Source organism: Panulirus ornatus, chromosome 59 (genome assembly GCF_036320965.1).
Source record: "Panulirus ornatus isolate Po-2019 chromosome 59, ASM3632096v1, whole genome shotgun sequence".
NCBI classification, from domain to species: Eukaryota; Metazoa; Arthropoda; class Malacostraca; order Decapoda; family Palinuridae; genus Panulirus; species Panulirus ornatus.
In genome coordinates this window covers 26,312,652-26,333,359 of record NC_092282.1, presented here as the reverse complement: position 1 = coordinate 26,333,359, position 20,708 = coordinate 26,312,652, and the positions used below count along the sequence as shown (strand labels likewise).

Below are 20,708 nucleotides of genomic sequence, written 5' to 3'. Positions count from 1 at the left end.
GTAGGAAGAGAGGAAAGTGATTGGTTCTCAGTGAATGTAGGTTTGCGGCAGGGGTGTGTGATGTCTCCATGGTTGTTTAATTTGTTTATGGATGGGGTTGTTAGGGAGGTAAATGCAAGAGTTTTGGAAAGAGGGGCAAGTATGAAGTCTGTTGGGGATGAGAGAGCTTGGGAAGTGAGGCAGTTGTTGTTTGCTGACGACACAGCGCTGGTGGCTGATTCATGTGTGAAACTGCAGAAGCTGGTGACTGAGTTTGGTAAAGTGTGTGGAAGAAGAAAGTTAAGAGTAAATGTGAATAAGAGCAAGGTTATTAGGTACAGTAGGGTTGAGGGTCAAGTTAATTGGGAGGTGAGTTTGAATGGAGAAAAACTGGAGGAAGTGAAGTGTTTTAGATATCTGGGAGTGGATCTGGCAGCAGATGGAACCATGGAAGCGGAAGTGGATCATAGGGTGGGGGAGGGGGCGAAAATCCTGGGGGCCTTGAAGAATGTGTGGAAGTCGAGAACATTATCTCGGAAAGCAAAAATGGGTATGTTTGAAGGAATAGTGGTTCCAACAATGTTGTATGGTTGCGAGGCGTGGGCTATGGATAGAGTTGTGCGCAGGAGGATGGATGTGCTGGAAATGAGATGTTTGAGGACAATGTGTGGTGTGAGGTGGTTTGATCGAGTGAGTAACGTAAGGGTAAGAGAGATGTGTGGAAATAAAAAGAGCGTGGTTGAGAGAGCAGAAGAGGGTGTTTTGAAGTGGTTTGGGCACATGGAGAGAATGAGTGAGGAAAGATTGACCAAGAGGATATATGTGTCGGAGGTGGAGGGAACAACGAGAAGAGGGAGACCAAATTGGAGGTGGAAAGATGGAGTGAAAAAGATTTTGTGTGATCGGGGCCTGAACATGCAGGAGGGTGAAAGGAGGGCAAGGAACAGAGTGAATTGGAGCGATGTGGTATACCGGGGCTGACGTGCTGTCAGTGGATTGAATCAAGGCATGTGAAGCGTCTGGGGTAAACCATGGAAAGCTGTGTAGGTATGTATATTTGCGTGTGTGGACGTATGTATATACATGTGTATGGGGGGGGTTGGGCCATTTCTTTCGTCTGTTTCCTTGCGCTACCTCGCAAACGCAGGAGACAGCGACAAAGTATAAAAAAAAAAAGAAAAAAAATATATATATATATATATATTTTTTTTTCATACTATTCGCTATTTCCCGCGATAGCGAGGTAGCGTTAAGAACAGAGGACTGGGCCTTTGAGGGAATATCCTCACCTGGACCTCTTCTCTGTTCCTTCTTTTGGAAAATTAAAAAAAAAAAAAGAACGAGAGGGGAGGATTTCCAGCCCCCCGCTCCCTTCCCTTTTAGTCGCCTTCTACGACACGCAGGGAATACGTGGGAAGTATTCTTTCTCCCCTATCCCCAGGGATATATATATATATATATATATATATATATATATATATATATATATATATATATATATATATATATATATATATATTTTATTTTATTTTTATATTATTTTGCTTTGTAGCTGTCTCCCGCGTTTGCGAGGTAGTGCAACGAAACAGACGAAATAAATGACCCAACCCACCCCTATATACATGTATATACATACACGTCCCCACACGCAAATATACGTAGTCATACATCTCAATGTACACATATATATACACACACAGACATATACATATATAGACATGCACACAAGTCACACTGTCTGCCCTTATTCATTCCCATCGCCACCTCACCACACATGGAATAACATTCCCCTCCCCCCCTCGTGTGTGAGGTAGCGCTAGGAAAAGACAAGAAAGACCCCATTCGTTCACACTCAGTCTCTAGCTGTCATGCAATAGTGCCCGAAACCACAGCTCCCTTTCCACATCCAGGCCCCACACAACTTTCCATGGTTTACCCCAGACGCTTCACATGCCCTGATTCAATCCATTGACAGCACGTCAACCCCGGTATACCACTTCGATCCAATTCACCCTATTCCTTGCCCGCCTTTCACCCTCCTGCATGTTCAGGCCCCGATCACTCAAAATCTTTTTCACTCCATCTTTCCACCTCCAATTCGGTCTCCCACTTCTCCTCGTTCCCTCCACCTCCGACACATATATCCTCTTGGTCAATCTTTCCACACTCATTCTCTTCATGTGCCCAAACCATTTCAAAACACCCCCTTCTGCTCTCTTAACCACGCTCTTTTTATTTCCACACATCTCTCTTACCCTTACATTACTTACTCGATCAAACCACCTCACACCACATATTGTCCTCAAACATCTCATTTCCAGCACATCCACCCTCCTGCACACAACTCTATCCATAGCCCACGCCTCGCAACCATACAACATTGTTAGAACCACTATTCCTTCAAACATACCCATTTTTGCTTTCCGAGATAATGTTCTCGACTTCCACACATTCTTCAATGCTCCCAGGATTTTCGCCCCCTCCCCCACCCTATGATTCACTTCTGCTTCCATGGTTCCATCCGCTGCCAGATCCACTCCCAGATATTTTAAACCACTTTATTTCCTCCAGTTTTTCTCCATTCAAACTTACCTCCCAATTGACTTGACCCTCAACCTTACTGTACCTAATAACTTTGCTCTTATTCACATTTACTCTTAACTTTCTTCTTTCACACACTTTACCAAACTCAGTCACCAGCTTCTGCAGTTTCTCAGATGAATCAGCCACCAGTGCTGTATCATCAGCGAACAACAACTGACTCACTTCCCAAGCTCTCTCATCCCCAACAGACTTCATACTTGCCCCTCTTTCCAAAACTCTTGCATTCACCTCCCTAACAACCCTATCCATAAACAAATTAAACAACCATATAGACATCACACACCCCTGTCGCAAACCTACATTCACTGAGAACCAATCACTTTCCTCTCTTCCTAAACGTACACATGCCTTACGTCCTCGATAAAAACTTTTCAGTGCTCCTAACAACTTCCCTCCCACACCATATATTCTTAGTACCTTCCACAGAGCATCTCTATCAACTCTATCAAATGCCTTCTCCAGATCCATAAATGCTACATACAAATCTATTTGCTTTTTTAAGTATTTCTCACATACATTCTTCAAAGCAAACACCTGATCCACACATCCTCTACCACTTCTGAAACTACACTCTTCTTCCCCAATCTGATGCTCTATACATGCCTTCACCATCTCAATCAAGACCCTCCCATATAATTTACCAGGAATACTCAACAAACTTATACCTCTGTAATTTGAGCAATCATTCTTATCCCCTTTGCCTTTGTACAATGGCACTATGCATGCATTCCGCCAATCCTCAGGCACCTCACCATGAAACATACATACATTAAATAACCTTACCAACCAGTCAACACTACAGTCACCCCCTTTTTTAATAAATTCCACTGCAGTGCCATCCAAACCCGCTGCCTTGCTGGCTTTTATCTTCCGCAAAGCTTTTACTACCTCTTCTCTGTTTACTAAATCATTTTCGCTAACCCTCTCACTCTGCACACCACCTCGACCAAAACACCCTATATCTGCCACTCTATTATCAAACACATTCAACAAACCTTCAAAATACTCACTCCATCTCCTTCTCACATCACGACTACTTGTTATCACCTCCCCATTAGCCCCCTTCACTGAAGTTCCCATTTGCTCCCTTGTCTTACGCACTTTATTTACCTCCTTCCAAAACATCTTTTTATTCTCCCTAAAATTTAATGATACTCTCTCACCCCAACTCTCATTTGCCCTCTTTTTCACCTCTTGCACCTTTCTCTCGACCTCCTGCCTCTTTCTTTTATACATCTCCCACTCATTTGCATTATTTCCCTGCAAAAATTGTCCAAATGCCTCTCTCTTCTCTTTCACTAATAACCTTACTTCTTCATCCCACCACTCACTACCCTTTCTAATCTGCCCACCTCCCATGCCACAAACATCTTTTGCGCAAGACATCACTGCTTCCCTAAATACATCCCATTCCTCCCCAGCTCCCCTTACCTCCTTTGTTCTTACCTTTTTCCATCCTGTATTCAGTCTCTCCTGGTACTTCCTCACACAAGTCTCCTTCCCAAGCTCACTTACTCTCACCACTCTCTTCACCCTAACATTCTCTCTTCTTTTCTGAAAACCTCTACAAAGTTTCACCTTTGCCTCCACAAGATAGTGATCAGACATCCCTCCCGTTGCACCTCTCAGCACATTAACATCCAAAAGTCTCTCTTTCGCACGCCTATCAATAAACACATAATCCAATAATGCTCTCTGGCCATCTCTCCTACTTACATAGGTATGCTTATGTATATCTCTCTTTTTAAATCAGGTATTCCCAATCACTAGATCTTTTTCAGCACATAGATCTACAAGCTCTTCACCATTTCCATTTACAACACTGAACACCCCATGTATACCAATTATTCCCTCAACTGCCACATTACTCACATTTGCATTCAAATCACCCATCACTATAACCCGGTCTCATTCATCAAAACCACTACTACACTCATTCAGCTGCTCCCAAAACACTTGCCTCTCATGATCTTTCTTCTCATGCCCAGGTGCATATACACCAATAATCACCCTTCTCTCTCCATCAAAGAGTTGATAGAGATGCTCTGTGGAAGGTATTAAGAATATATGGTGTGGGAGGCAAGTTGTTAGAAGCAGTGAAAAGTTTTTATCGAGGCTGTAAGGAATGTGTACGTATAGGAAGAGAGGAAAGTGATTGGTTCTCAGTGAATGTAGGTTTGTGGCAGGGGTGTGTGATGTCTCCATGGTTGTTTAATTTGTTTATGGATGGGTTTGTTAGGGAGGTGAATGCAAAAGTTTTGGAAAGAGGGGCAAGTATGAAGTCTGTTGGGGATGAGAGAGCTTGGGAAGTGAGTCAGTTGTTGTTCGCTGATGATACAGTGCTGGTGGCTGATTCATGTGAGAAACTGCAGAAGCTAATGACTGAGTTTGGTAAAGTGTGTGAAAGAAGAAAGTTGAGAGTAAATGTGAATAACAGTAAGGTTATTAGGTACAGTAGGGTTGAGGGTCAAGTCAGTTGGGAGGTAAGTTTGAATGGAGAAAAACTGGAGGAAGTAAAGTGTTTTAGATATCTGGGAGTGGATTCGGCAGTGGATGGAACCATGGGAGCGGAAGTGAATCATAGGGTGGGGGAGGGGGCGAAAATTCTGGAAGTGTTGAAGAATGTGTGGAAGTCGAGAACATTATCTCGGAAAGCAAAAATGGGTATGTTTGAAGGAATAGTGCTTCCAACAATGTTGTATGGTTGCGAGGCATGGGATATGGATAGAGTTGTGCGCAGGAGGGTGGATGTGCTGGAAATGAGATGTTTGAGGACAATATGTGGTGTGAGGTGGTTTGATCGAGTAAGTAATGATAGGGTAAGAGAGATGTGTGGTACTATAAAGAGTGTGGTTGAGAGAGCAGAAGAGGGTGTTTTGAAATGGTTTGGTCACATGGAGAGAATGAGTGAGGAAAGATTGATAAAGAGGATATATGTGTCGGGTGGAGGGAACGAGGAGAAGTGGGAGACCGAATTGGAGGTGGAAAGATGGAGTGAAAAAGATTTTGTGTGATCGGGGCCTGAACATGCAGGAGGGTGAAAGGCGTGCAAGGAATAGAGTGAATTGGAACGATGTGGTATATTGGGGTCAACGTGCTGTCAATGGATTGAACCAGGGCATGTGAAGTGTCTGGGGTAAACCATGGAAAGTTGTGTGGGGCCTGATGTGGAAAGGGAGCTGTGGTTTCGGTGCATTATTACATGACAGCTAGAGACTGAGTGTGATCAAATGTGGCCTTTATTGTCTTTTCCTAGTGCTACCTCGCACACATGAGGGGGGAGGGGGTTGTTATTTCATGTGTGGCGAGGTGGCGATGGGAATGAATAAAGGCAGACAGTATGAATTATGTACATGTGTATATATGTGTATGTGTGTATATATATGTATACGTTGAGATTTATAGGTATGTATATTTGCGTGTGTGGATGTGTATGTATATACATGTGTATGTGGGTGGGTTGGGCCATTCTTTCGTCTGTTTCCTTGAGCTACCTTGCTAACGCGGGAGACAGCTACAAAGCAAAATGAATATAAATAAATGACATATATGTATATATACTTATTTTATTGATAATGGGCTGCATTGCAAGATATCAAAATTTGCCGATTATATACAACTGGGAATCATATCTGAAAATGAACATGTCTACAGCATCAAACTGAAATAGACAAACTGATGAACTGAGCTCATAAGTGGCAAGTGAATTTTTATATAGATAAGTGTAAAATTTTATGTATTGATAGAGAAAATGAAAAGGCTAGCTACAGTATGAATACTGTTGAACTTTTAAATATAAATGTAGAAAAAGACTTGGGCATGATAATCTCTCATGACCTAAAACCAAATAAGCAGGAACAGATAAAAGAGTGAACAAAATTCTTAGATTCATAGGTAGGGCCTTTGAATTTAAGTCCAGGGAAATCAACCTTAGTCTTTATAATTGGTTGATTCATCCATGTCATATATTGTGTAAAAAAAAGACATAGACTGAATGGAAAGAGTATAGCATGAACTCACCAAGATGATTCCTGGACTGAGAAACAATTAGTACAAGATCAGATTAAAAGACTTGTATCTATATAGCTTAGAAGAACGTTAAGAGGTGATCATATACAAGTAATCAAAATTATCAAAGGATTTGATAATGTTGATTTAACAAGTAACTTAAGACTTGATTCATCTGATTATACTCATAATAGTGGATACAAACTTAAGGCCAAACATTTTACCTTGAATGAAGGAAAGTACTTTTTCTTCAACAGGATTGTTTACATGTGGAACAATATACCAGTTAGTGTGAGTGAAAGCAGTGCTCTAGATACAATTAAGGAAAGATTTGATAGATAATATGCTTCAAGTCCATAACTTACATTATTTGTGCCTCCATATTCATAGTGACAATTTGCAGTCTTTTTTCCTTGAATTATCTGTATGCCTTTTAACTTTTACCAAACCAGTATGTGAGTTTCTGATATCTTCCACTACCACAAACAGCTTCAAAAGGAACCAGTGGTCTGTTGCCATTTTAATTCCTTTGTATACCTCTGTATTTATGTTGTGAATAGTTTATGAGACCTTTCCATAGCCATCTACTGATTCTTAAAATGCATTATTCACTTGAGATGATTCTACCCCAATTCAGAGCAAGCATTATTTCCCTTACAGAATATGTATTGGGGAAGAGCAGTGTGGTTTCTGAAGTGGTAGAGGATGTGTGGATCAAGTGTTTGCTTTGAGAAATGTATGTGAGAAGTACTTAGAAAAACAAATGGATTTGTATGTAGCATTTATGTATCTGGAGAAGACATATGATAGGGTTGATAGAGATGCTTTGTGGAAGGTTTTAAGTGTATTTGGTGTGGGAGGAAAGTTGTTAGAAGCAGTGAAAAAAGATTTTGTGTGATTGGGGCCTGAACATGCAGGAGGGTGAAAGGAGGGCAAGGAATAGAGCGAATTGGAGCGATGTGGTATACCGGGGTTAACGTGCTGTCAGTGGATTGAATCAAGGCATGTGAAGCGTCTGGGGTAAACCATGGAAAGCTGTGTAGGTATGTATATTTGCGTGTGTGGACGTATGTATATACATGTGTATGGGGGGGTTGGGCCATTTCTTTCGTCTGTTTCCTTGCGCTACCTCGCAAACGCGGGAGACAGCGACAAAGTATAAAAAAAAAAAAAAAAATATATATATATATAATATATATATATATATATATATATATTATATATATATATATATATATATTATATATATATATATTTTTTTTTTATTATACTTTGTCGCTGTCTCCCGCGTTTGCGAGGTAGCGCAAGGAAACAGACGAAAGAAATGGCCCAACCCCCCCCCATACACATTTATATACATACGTCCACACACGCAAATATACATACCTACACAGCTTTCCATGGTTTACCCCAGACGCTTCACATGCCTTGCTTCAATCCACTGACAGCACGTCAACCCCGGTATACCACTTCGATCCAATTCACCCTATTCCTTGCCCTCCTTTCACCCTTCTGCATGTTCAGGCCCCGATCACACAAAATCTTTTTCACTCCATCTTTCCACCTCCAATTTGGTCTCCCTCTTCTCCTCGTTCCCTCCACCTCCGACACATATATCCTCTTGGTCAATCTTTCCACACTCATTCTCTTCATGTGCCCAAACCATTTCAAAACACCCCCTTCTGCTCTCTTAACCACGCTCTTTTTATTTCCACACATCTCTCTTACCCTTACGTTACTCACTCGATCAAACCACCTCACACAGCACATTGTCCTCAAACATCTCATTTCCAGCACATCCATCCTCCTGCGCACAACTCTATCCATAGTCCATGCCTCGCAACCATACATACATTAAATAACCTTACCAACCAGTCAACACTACAGTCACCCCCTTTTTTAATAAATTCCACTGCAGTACCGTCAAAACCCGCCACCTTGCTAGTTTTCATCTTCTGCAAAGCTTTCACTACCTCTTCTCTGTTTACTAAATCATTTTCGCTAACCCTCTCACTCTGCACACCACCTCGACCAAAACACCCTATATCTGCCACTCTATTATCAAACACATTCAACAAACCCTTCAAAATGCTCACTCCATCTCCTTCTCACATCACGACTACTTGTTATCACCTCCCCATTAGCCCCCTTCACCAATGTTCCCATTTGTTCTCTTGTCTTACGCACTTTATTTACCTCCTTCCAAAACATCTCTTTATTCTCCCTAAAATTTCATGATGCTCTCTCGCCCCAACTCTCATTTGCCCTCTTTTTCACCTCTTGCACCTTTCTCTCGACCTCCTGCCTCTTTTTTTTTTTTATACTTTGTCGCTGTCTCCCGCGTTTGCGAGGTAGCGCAAGGAAACAGACGAAAGAAATGGCCCAACCCCCCCCCATACACATTTATATACATACGTCCACACACGCAAATATACATACCTACACAGCTTTCCATGGTTTACCCCAGACGCTTCACATGCCTTGCTTCAATCCACTGACAGCACGTCAACCCCGGTATACCACTTCGATCCAATTCACCCTATTCCTTGCCCTCCTTTCACCCTCCTGCATGTTCAGGCCCCGATCACACAAAATCTTTTTCACTCCATCCTTCCACCTCCAATTTGGTCTCCCTCTTCTCCTCGTTCCCCCCACATCTGACACATATATCCTCTTGGTCAATCTTTCCACACTCATTCTCTTCATGTGCCCAAACCATTTCAAAACACCCCCTTCTGCTCTCTTAACCACGCTCTTTTTATTTCCACACATCTCTCTTACCCTTACATTACTTACTCGATCAAACCACCTCACACCACACATTGTCCTCAAACATCTCATTTCCAGCACATCCATCCTCCTGCGCACAACTCTATCCATAGTCCATGCCTCGCAACCATACAACATTGTTGGAACCACTATTCCTTCAAACATACCCAGTTTTGCTGTCTGAGACAATGTTTTCACCTTCCACACATTCTTCAAAGCAAACACCTGATCCACACATCCTCTACCACTTCTGAAACTACACTCTTCTTCCCCAATCTGATGCTCTATACATGCCTTCACCATCTCAATCAAGACCCTCCCATATAATTTACCAGGAATACTCAACAAACTTATACCTCTGTAATTTGAGCAATCATTCTTATCCCCTTTGCCTTTGTACAATGGCACTATGCATGCATTCCGCCAATCCTCAGGCACCTCACCATGAAACATACATACATTAAATAACCTTACCAACCAGTCAACACTACAGTCACCCCCTTTTTTAATAAATTCCACTGCAGTGCCATCCAAACCCGCTGCCTTGCTGGCTTTTATCTTCCGCAAAGCTTTTACTACCTCTTCTCTGTTTACTAAATCATTTTCGCTAACCCTCTCACTCTGCACACCACCTCGACCAAAACACCCTATATCTGCCACTCTATTATCAAACACATTCAACAAACCTTCAAAATACTCACTCCATCTCCTTCTCACATCACGACTACTTGTTATCACCTCCCCATTAGCCCCCTTCACTGAAGTTCCCATTTGCTCCCTTGTCTTACGCACTTTATTTACCTCCTTCCAAAACATCTTTTTATTCTCCCTAAAATTTAATGATACTCTCTCACCCCAACTCTCATTTGCCCTCTTTTTCACCTCTTGCACCTTTCTCTCGACCTCCTGCCTCTTTCTTTTATACATCTCCCACTCATTTGCATTATTTCCCTGCAAAAATTGTCCAAATGCCTCTCTCTTCTCTTTCACTAATAACCTTACTTCTTCATCCCACCACTCACTACCCTTTCTAATCTGCCCACCTCCCATGCCACAAACATCTTTTGCGCAAGACATCACTGCTTCCCTAAATACATCCCATTCCTCCCCAGCTCCCCTTACCTCCTTTGTTCTTACCTTTTTCCATCCTGTATTCAGTCTCTCCTGGTACTTCCTCACACAAGTCTCCTTCCCAAGCTCACTTACTCTCACCACTCTCTTCACCCTAACATTCTCTCTTCTTTTCTGAAAACCTCTACAAAGTTTCACCTTTGCCTCCACAAGATAGTGATCAGACATCCCTCCCGTTGCACCTCTCAGCACATTAACATCCAAAAGTCTCTCTTTCGCACGCCTATCAATAAACACATAATCCAATAATGCTCTCTGGCCATCTCTCCTACTTACATAGGTATGCTTATGTATATCTCTCTTTTTAAATCAGGTATTCCCAATCACTAGATCTTTTTCAGCACATAGATCTACAAGCTCTTCACCATTTCCATTTACAACACTGAACACCCCATGTATACCAATTATTCCCTCAACTGCCACATTACTCACATTTGCATTCAAATCACCCATCACTATAACCCGGTCTCATTCATCAAAACCACTACTACACTCATTCAGCTGCTCCCAAAACACTTGCCTCTCATGATCTTTCTTCTCATGCCCAGGTGCATATACACCAATAATCACCCTTCTCTCTCCATCAAAGAGTTGATAGAGATGCTCTGTGGAAGGTATTAAGAATATATGGTGTGGGAGGCAAGTTGTTAGAAGCAGTGAAAAGTTTTTATCGAGGCTGTAAGGAATGTGTACGTATAGGAAGAGAGGAAAGTGATTGGTTCTCAGTGAATGTAGGTTTGTGGCAGGGGTGTGTGATGTCTCCATGGTTGTTTAATTTGTTTATGGATGGGTTTGTTAGGGAGGTGAATGCAAAAGTTTTGGAAAGAGGGGCAAGTATGAAGTCTGTTGGGGATGAGAGAGCTTGGGAAGTGAGTCAGTTGTTGTTCGCTGATGATACAGTGCTGGTGGCTGATTCATGTGAGAAACTGCAGAAGCTAATGACTGAGTTTGGTAAAGTGTGTGAAAGAAGAAAGTTGAGAGTAAATGTGAATAACAGTAAGGTTATTAGGTACAGTAGGGTTGAGGGTCAAGTCAGTTGGGAGGTAAGTTTGAATGGAGAAAAACTGGAGGAAGTAAAGTGTTTTAGATATCTGGGAGTGGATTCGGCAGTGGATGGAACCATGGGAGCGGAAGTGAATCATAGGGTGGGGGAGGGGGCGAAAATTCTGGAAGTGTTGAAGAATGTGTGGAAGTCGAGAACATTATCTCGGAAAGCAAAAATGGGTATGTTTGAAGGAATAGTGCTTCCAACAATGTTGTATGGTTGCGAGGCATGGGATATGGATAGAGTTGTGCGCAGGAGGGTGGATGTGCTGGAAATGAGATGTTTGAGGACAATATGTGGTGTGAGGTGGTTTGATCGAGTAAGTAATGATAGGGTAAGAGAGATGTGTGGTACTATAAAGAGTGTGGTTGAGAGAGCAGAAGAGGGTGTTTTGAAATGGTTTGGTCACATGGAGAGAATGAGTGAGGAAAGATTGATAAAGAGGATATATGTGTCGGGTGGAGGGAACGAGGAGAAGTGGGAGACCGAATTGGAGGTGGAAAGATGGAGTGAAAAAGATTTTGTGTGATCGGGGCCTGAACATGCAGGAGGGTGAAAGGCGTGCAAGGAATAGAGTGAATTGGAACGATGTGGTATATTGGGGTCAACGTGCTGTCAATGGATTGAACCAGGGCATGTGAAGTGTCTGGGGTAAACCATGGAAAGTTGTGTGGGGCCTGGATGTGGAAAGGGAGCTGTGGTTTCGGTGCATTATTACATGACAGCTAGAGACTGAGTGTGATCAAATGTGGCCTTTATTGTCTTTTCCTAGTGCTACCTCGCACACATGAGGGGGGAGGGGGTTGTTATTTCATGTGTGGCGAGGTGGCGATGGGAATGAATAAAGGCAGACAGTATGAATTATGTACATGTGTATATATGTGTATGTGTGTATATATATGTATACGTTGAGATTTATAGGTATGTATATTTGCGTGTGTGGATGTGTATGTATATACATGTGTATGTGGGTGGGTTGGGCCATTCTTTCGTCTGTTTCCTTGAGCTACCTTGCTAACGCGGGAGACAGCTACAAAGCAAAATGAATATAAATAAATGACATATATGTATATATACTTATTTTATTGATAATGGGCTGCATTGCAAGATATCAAAATTTGCCGATTATATACAACTGGGAATCATATCTGAAAATGAACATGTCTACAGCATCAAACTGAAATAGACAAACTGATGAACTGAGCTCATAAGTGGCAAGTGAATTTTTATATAGATAAGTGTAAAATTTTATGTATTGATAGAGAAAATGAAAAGGCTAGCTACAGTATGAATACTGTTGAACTTTTAAATATAAATGTAGAAAAAGACTTGGGCATGATAATCTCTCATGACCTAAAACCAAATAAGCAGGAACAGATAAAAGAGTGAACAAAATTCTTAGATTCATAGGTAGGGCCTTTGAATTTAAGTCCAGGGAAATCAACCTTAGTCTTTATAATTGGTTGATTCATCCATGTCATATATTGTGTAAAAAAAAGACATAGACTGAATGGAAAGAGTATAGCATGAACTCACCAAGATGATTCCTGGACTGAGAAACAATTAGTACAAGATCAGATTAAAAGACTTGTATCTATATAGCTTAGAAGAACGTTAAGAGGTGATCATATACAAGTAATCAAAATTATCAAAGGATTTGATAATGTTGATTTAACAAGTAACTTAAGACTTGATTCATCTGATTATACTCATAATAGTGGATACAAACTTAAGGCCAAACATTTTACCTTGAATGAAGGAAAGTACTTTTTCTTCAACAGGATTGTTTACATGTGGAACAATATACCAGTTAGTGTGAGTGAAAGCAGTGCTCTAGATACAATTAAGGAAAGATTTGATAGATAATATGCTTCAAGTCCATAACTTACATTATTTGTGCCTCCATATTCATAGTGACAATTTGCAGTCTTTTTTCCTTGAATTATCTGTATGCCTTTTAACTTTTACCAAACCAGTATGTGAGTTTCTGATATCTTCCACTACCACAAACAGCTTCAAAAGGAACCAGTGGTCTGTTGCCATTTTAATTCCTTTGTATACCTCTGTATTTATGTTGTGAATAGTTTATGAGACCTTTCCATAGCCATCTACTGATTCTTAAAATGCATTATTCACTTGAGATGATTCTACCCCAATTCAGAGCAAGCATTATTTCCCTTACAGAATATGTATTGGGGAAGAGCAGTGTGGTTTCTGAAGTGGTAGAGGATGTGTGGATCAAGTGTTTGCTTTGAGAAATGTATGTGAGAAGTACTTAGAAAAACAAATGGATTTGTATGTAGCATTTATGTATCTGGAGAAGACATATGATAGGGTTGATAGAGATGCTTTGTGGAAGGTTTTAAGTGTATTTGGTGTGGGAGGTAAGTTGTTCGAAGCAGTGTAAAGTTTTTACCAAGGATGTAAGGCATGTGTGTGAGTAAGAATAGAGGAGATTCATTTGTTCCTAGTGAATGTCGGTCTGCAGCAAGGATGTTTGATGTCCCCATGATTGCTTAATTTGTTTATTTATTATTTTACTTTGTTGCTGTCTCCCTCGTTAGTGACTTAGTGCAAGAAAACGAACGAAAGAATGGCCCAACCCATACATAAACGCCCACACACGCACATATACATACCTATACATTTCATCATATACTTACACAGACATATACATATATACACATGTACATATTCATACTTGCTGCCTTCATCCATTCCTGTCGCCGCCTTGCCACACATGAAATGGCACCTTCCCTTACCCCACGCATGTGCGAGGTAGCGCTAGGAAAAGACAACAAAGGCCACATTTGTTCACTCTCAGTCTCTAACTGTTGTGTGTAATGCACCAAAACCACAGCTTCCTTTCCACATCTAGGCCCCACAAAACTTTCCATGGTTTAACCCAGACGCTTCACATGCCCGCCCTGGTTCAATCCATTGACACCACGTCGACCCTGGTATACCACATCATTCCATTTCACTCTATTCCTTGCACGCCTTTTACCCTCCTGTATGTTCAGGCCCCGATCGCTCCTAATCTTTTTCACTCCATCCTTCCACCTCCAATTTGGTCTCTCACTTCTCCTCGTTCCCCCCACATCTGACACATATATCCTCTTTGTCAATCTTTTTCCACTCATTCTCTCCATGAGACCAAACCATTTCAATACACCCTCTTCTGCCCTTTCAACCACTTTCTTTTCATGACCACACATCTCTCTTACCCTATTATTACTTACTCGATCAAACCACCTCACACCACATATTGTTCTCAAACATTTCATTTCCAACACATCCACCCTCTCCTCCACACAACCCTATCTATAGCCAATGCCTCGCAATCATATAACATTGTTGGAACCATTATTCCTTCAAACATACCCAGTTTTGCTGTCTGAGACAATGTTTTCACCTTCCACACATTCTTCAACGCTCCCAGACCTTTGCCCCCTCCCCCACCCTGTGACTCACTTCCGCTTCCATCCGCTGCTAAATCCACTCCCAGATATCTAAAACACTTCACTTCCTCCAGTTTTTCTCCATTCAAACTCACCTCCCATTTGACTTGTCCCTTAAGCCTGACACCATATACTCTTAATACCTTCCACAGAACATCTCTATCATATGCCTTCTCCAGATCCATAAATGCTATACATATAAATCCATTTGTTTTTCAAAGTATTTCTCACACACATTCTTCAAAGCAAAAACCTGATCCACACATCCTCTACCACTTCTGAAACCACACTGCTCTTCCCCAGTCTGATGCTCTGTACATGCCTTCACCCTCTCAATCAATGCCCTCCCATATAATTTCCCAGGAATACTCAACAAACTTATACCTCTGTAATTTAAACACCCACCTTTATCCCCTTTACCTTTCTACAGTGGCACTATGCATGCATTCCACCAATCCTCAAGCACTTCACCATGAACTATGCATACGTTGAATATTCTCTCCAACCCGTCAGCAACACAGTCACTCCCTGTTTTAATAAATTCCACTGCAGTACCGTCAAAACCCGCCACCTTGCTAGTTTTCATCTTCTGCAAAGCTTTCACTACCTCTTCTCTGTTTATCAAACCATTCTCCCTGACCCTTTCACTTCACACACCACTTCAACCAAAACACCCTATATCTGCCACTCTATCTTCAAACACATTCAACAAACCCTTCAAAATGCTCACTCCATCTCCTCACCTGACCACTACTTGTTATTACCTTCCCATTAGCCCCCTTCACCAATGTTCCCATTTGTTCTCTTGTCTTACGCACTTTATTTACCAACCTTCCAAAACATCTCTTTATTCTCCCTAAAATTTCATGATGCTCTCTCGCCCCAACTCTCATTTGCCTTCTTTTTCACCTCTTGCACCTTTCTCTTGACCTCCTGCCTCTTTTTTTTTTTTACACATCTCCCAGTCATTTTTAATATTTTACTGCAAAAATCATCCAAATGTCTCTCTCTTTTCTTTCACTATCAATCTTACTTCTTCATCCCACCACTCACCACCCTTTCTAATCTGCCCACCTCCCACCTTTCTTATGTCACAAGCATCTTTTGTGCAAGCCATCACTGCATCCCTAAATAAATCCCATTCCTCTGCCACTCCCTTTACATCATTTGCTCTCACCTTTTTCCATTCTGCACTCAATCTCTCGTGGTACTTCCTCACACAAGTCTCCTTTCCAAGCTCACTTACTCTCACCACTCTCTTCACCCCTACATTCTCTCTTCTTTTCTGAAAACCTCTACAAATCATCACTTTCGCCTCCACAAGATAATGATCAGACATCTCAGCACATTAACATCCAAAAGTCTCTCTTTCATGTGCCTGTCAATTAACACGTAATGCAGTAATTCTCTCTGGCCATCTCTCTTACTTACATACGTATATTTATGTATATCTCTCTTTTTAAACCAGGTAATCCCAATCACCAATACTTTTTCAGCACACAAATGTACAAGCTCTTCACCATTTCCATTTATAACAGTGAACACCCCATGTACACCAGTTATACCTTTAACTGCCACATTACTCACCTTTGCATTCAAATCACCCATCACTATAACCTGGTCTCATGCATCAAAGCTGCTAACACACTCACTCAGCTGCTACCAAAGTACTTGCCTCTCATGATTTTATTTATTGTACTTAGTTGCTGTCTCCTGCATTAGCGAGGTAGCACAAGGAAGCAGACGAAAGAATGGCCCAACCCACCCATATGCACATGCATATACATAAACGCCCACACACGGACATATACATACCTCTACATTTCAACGTATACATACATATACATACACAGACATATGCATATATACACATGTACATATTCATACTTGCTGCCTTCATCCATTCCCGTTGCCACCCCATCACAAATGAAACAGACATAGGGTGTTTTGGTCGAGGTGGTGTGTGAAGTGAGAAGGTCAAGGAGAATGGTTTGGTAAACAGAGAAGAGATAGTGAAAGCTTTGCAGAAGATGAAAGCTGGCAAGGCGGCTGATTTGGATGGTATTGCAGTGGATTTATTAAAAAAGGCGTGACTGTGTTGCTGAGTGGTTGGTAAGGACATTCAATCTATGTATGGTTCATGTAGGACTGGTGGAATGCATGCATAATGCCATTGTACAAAGGCAAAGGGGATAAAGGTGATTGTTCAAATTACAGAGGTATAAGTTTGTTGTGTATTCCTGGGAAGTTGTAATGGAGGGTATTGATTGAGAGGGTAAAGTCATGTACAGAGCATCAGATTGGGGAAAAGCAGTGCAGTTTCAGAAATGGTAGAGTATGTGTGGATCAGGTGATTGTTTTGAAGAATTTATGTGAGAAACACTTAGAAAAACGGATGGATTTGTATGTGGCATTTATGGATCTGGAGAAGGCATATGATAGAGTTGATAGAGATGCTTTGTGGAAGGTGTTAAGAGTATATGTTGTGGGAGGTAAGTCGCTAGAAGCAGTGAAAAGTTTTTATCAAGAATGTAAGGTATGTGTATGAATAGGAAGAGACGAAAGTGATTGGTTCCCAGTGAATGTTGGTTTGCGGCAGGGATGCATAATGTCTCTATGGTTGTTTAATTTGTTTATGGATGGGGTTGTTAGGGAGGTGAATGCAAGAGTTTTGGAGAGAGGGGCAAGTATGCAGTCTCTTCTGAATGAGAGGGCTTGGGAATTGAGTCAGTTGTTGTTCGCTGATGATACAGCGCTGGTGGCTGATTTGTGTGAGAAACTGCAGAAATTGGAGACTGAGTTTGGTAAAGTGTGTGAAAAAAGAAAGCTGAGAGTAAATGTGAATATGAGCAAGGTTATTAGGTTCAATCGGGTTGAGGGACAAGTTAATTAGGAGGTACGTTTGTATGGAGAAATACTGGAGGAAGGGAATTGTTTTCAATATCTGGGAGTGTATTTAGCAGCGGATGGAACCATGGAAGCAGAAGTGAGTCACCAGGTGGGGGAAGGGGCGAAGGTTCTGGAAGTGTTGAAGAATGTTTGGAAGGTGAGAATGTTATTTTCAAGGGCAAAAATGGGTATGTTTGAAGGAATAGTGGTTCCAACAATGTTATATGGTTGTGAGGCATGGGCTATAGATAGGGTTGTATGGAGGAGGGTGGATGTGTTGGAAATGAAATGTTTGAGGATAATACGTGGTGTGAGGTGGTTTGATCGAGTAAGTAATGAAAGGGTAAGAGAGATATGTGGTAATAAAAGGAGTGTGGTTGACAGAGCAGAAGAGGATGCATTGAAATGGTTTGGCCACGTGGAGAGAATGAATGAGGAAAGGTTGACAAAGAGGATATATGTGTCAGATCTGGGTGGAGGGAACGATGAGAAGTGGGAGACCAAATTGGAGGTAGAAGGATGGATTCAAAAAGATTTTGAGCGATCGTGGCCTAAACATACAGGAGGGTGAAAGGCTTGCAAGGAATTAAGTGAATTGGAACGATGTGGTATACTGGGGTGGACGTGCTGTGAATGAATTGAACCAGGGCATGTGAAGCGTCAGGGGTAAATCATGGAAAGTTTTGTGGGGCCAGGATGTGGAAAGGGAGCTATGGTTACGGTGCATTACTCATGATAGCTAGAGACTGAGTGTGAACGAATGCGTCCTTTGTTGTCTTTTCCTAGCGCTGCCTTGTGTGTGCGTGGGGAGGGGGGGGTGACATTTCATATGTGGGAGGGTGGCGATAGGAATGGGTGAAGGCAGCAAGTATGAATATGTACATGTGTGTATATGTATATGTCTGTGTATGTATATGTATGTATATGTGTGTGCGGCCATTTATGTATATTCATGTGTATGTGGGTAGGTTGGGCCATTCTTTCATCTATTTCTTTGTGCTACCTCAGTAATGCGGGAGACTGCAACTAAGTAAAATAGAAAATATTATCCAGAATATGATTGCCACCTCTTGTGTTAGCGAGGTAGCACAAGGAAACGGATGAGGAATCTCCCAACCCACCCACATACACGTGCACATCCATAAACGCCCACACACGCACATATACATACATATACATAAACAGATATATACATATATACACATGTACATATCCATACTTGCTGCCTTCATCCATTCCCATTGTCACCTCGCCACACACGAGATAGCATTCTCCCCTCCAGCAAGTCAGTCAGGAACAGACAAAAAAAGGCCACATTTATTCAAACTCAGTCTGTAGCTGTCATGTGTAATGAACCGAAACCACAGCTCCCTTTCCACATCCAGGCCCCACAAAACTTTCCATGGTTTTTTTCCCAGATGCTTCACATGCCCTGGTTCAATCCATTGACAGCACGTTGACCCCGGTAGACCACATTGTCCCAACTTACTCTATTCCTTGAATGCCTTTCACCCTTCTGTATGTTCAGGCCCTGATCACTCAAAATCTTTTTCATTACATCCTTCCACCTCCAATTGGTCTCCCGCTTCTCCTTCTTCCCTCCACCTCCGACACATATATCCTCTTTGTCAATCTTTCCTCACTCATTCTCAACATGTTTCCAAACTGTTTCAACAGACCCTCCTCTGCTCTCACAACCACACTCTTTTTATTACCACACATCTCTCTTATCCTTTCATTACTTACTCAATCAAACCACCTCACACCACATATTGTCCTCAAACATTTCATTTCCAACACATCCACCCTCCTCTGCACAACCCTATAACGTTGCGAGAACCACTATTTCTTCAAACATACCCATTTTTGCTCTCCAAAGTAACGCTCTTGCCTTCCACACATTTTTCATTGCTCCCAGAACCTTCACCCTGTACCCCACCCTGTGACTCACTTCTGCTTCCATGGTTCCATCCACTGCTAAGTCCACTCCCAGATATCTAAAACACCTCACTTCCTTCAGTTTTCCTCCTTTCACTCTTACCTCCCAGTTGACTTGTCCCTCAACTCTACTGAACCTAACAATCTTTCTCTTATTCACACTTACTCTCAACTTTCTTGTTTCATGCACTTCACCAAGCTCATTCACCAACTTCTGTAGTTTCTCATCTGAATCAGCCATCAGCACTGTATCATCAGCGAGCAGCAACTGACTCACTTCCCAAGCCCTCTCATACACAATAGACTGCATACTTGTCCCTCTCTCGAAAACTCTTGCATTCACTTCCCTAACCACCCCATCCATAAACAAAAAGAGTGAATTATACTTGATTTGTCTCCATTATTTCCATTGCATCAAACTCAGCATTTAATCATTCCATGTACCTCTCCTCTGCCTTATGTGTATTTCTGACATGCAATGCTTGTATTTTTATCCACCGGTTTTTCTTTGCACCCTCTGACAATGAATATTGGTTTACAGCAGTAAACAAGATCCAAATAAAGAGGACAAAGATGCAGAGAATCAAGAAGACGACATGGGGGGGCCTAAACCTATGCTACCATATTCATCCATGTTCATCCTTTCACCCACAAACCCGTAAGTTCTTATTGATCGTAGTCTTGTTATCTTTTTAGTTGAAATTATCTTGATGATAGTTACACTCTTACCCATCTCTGGTCAGTTACACAACATTGCAGCATAATCACATCAGCTGATCATAGTAGATCAGTTGACTTACAAAAAAGCTAGCTTTGATCTTGTTTAAAGCATTGTTGAGCCAGAGATCCTACCCTTCACTAGCATAGTTCTTCTGTTAAGCCAA

General features: G+C 41.7%; 1 protein-coding gene across 4 annotated transcripts in view; it reads left to right on the top strand.

Moving 5' to 3' along the window:
• Positions 1-20,708, top strand: part of cac (calcium voltage-gated channel subunit cacophony) — a 1,845,957-nt gene that overhangs the window by 726,999 nt on the left and 1,098,250 nt on the right. For all 4 annotated transcript variants that reach the window (XM_071696567.1, XM_071696568.1, XM_071696569.1 and 1 more), the window contains one exon: positions 20,366-20,482. In XM_071696567.1, coding sequence (XP_071552668.1) covers positions 20,366-20,482 — 117 coding nt within the window. The remainder of the gene's footprint in view (positions 1-20,365; positions 20,483-20,708) is intronic.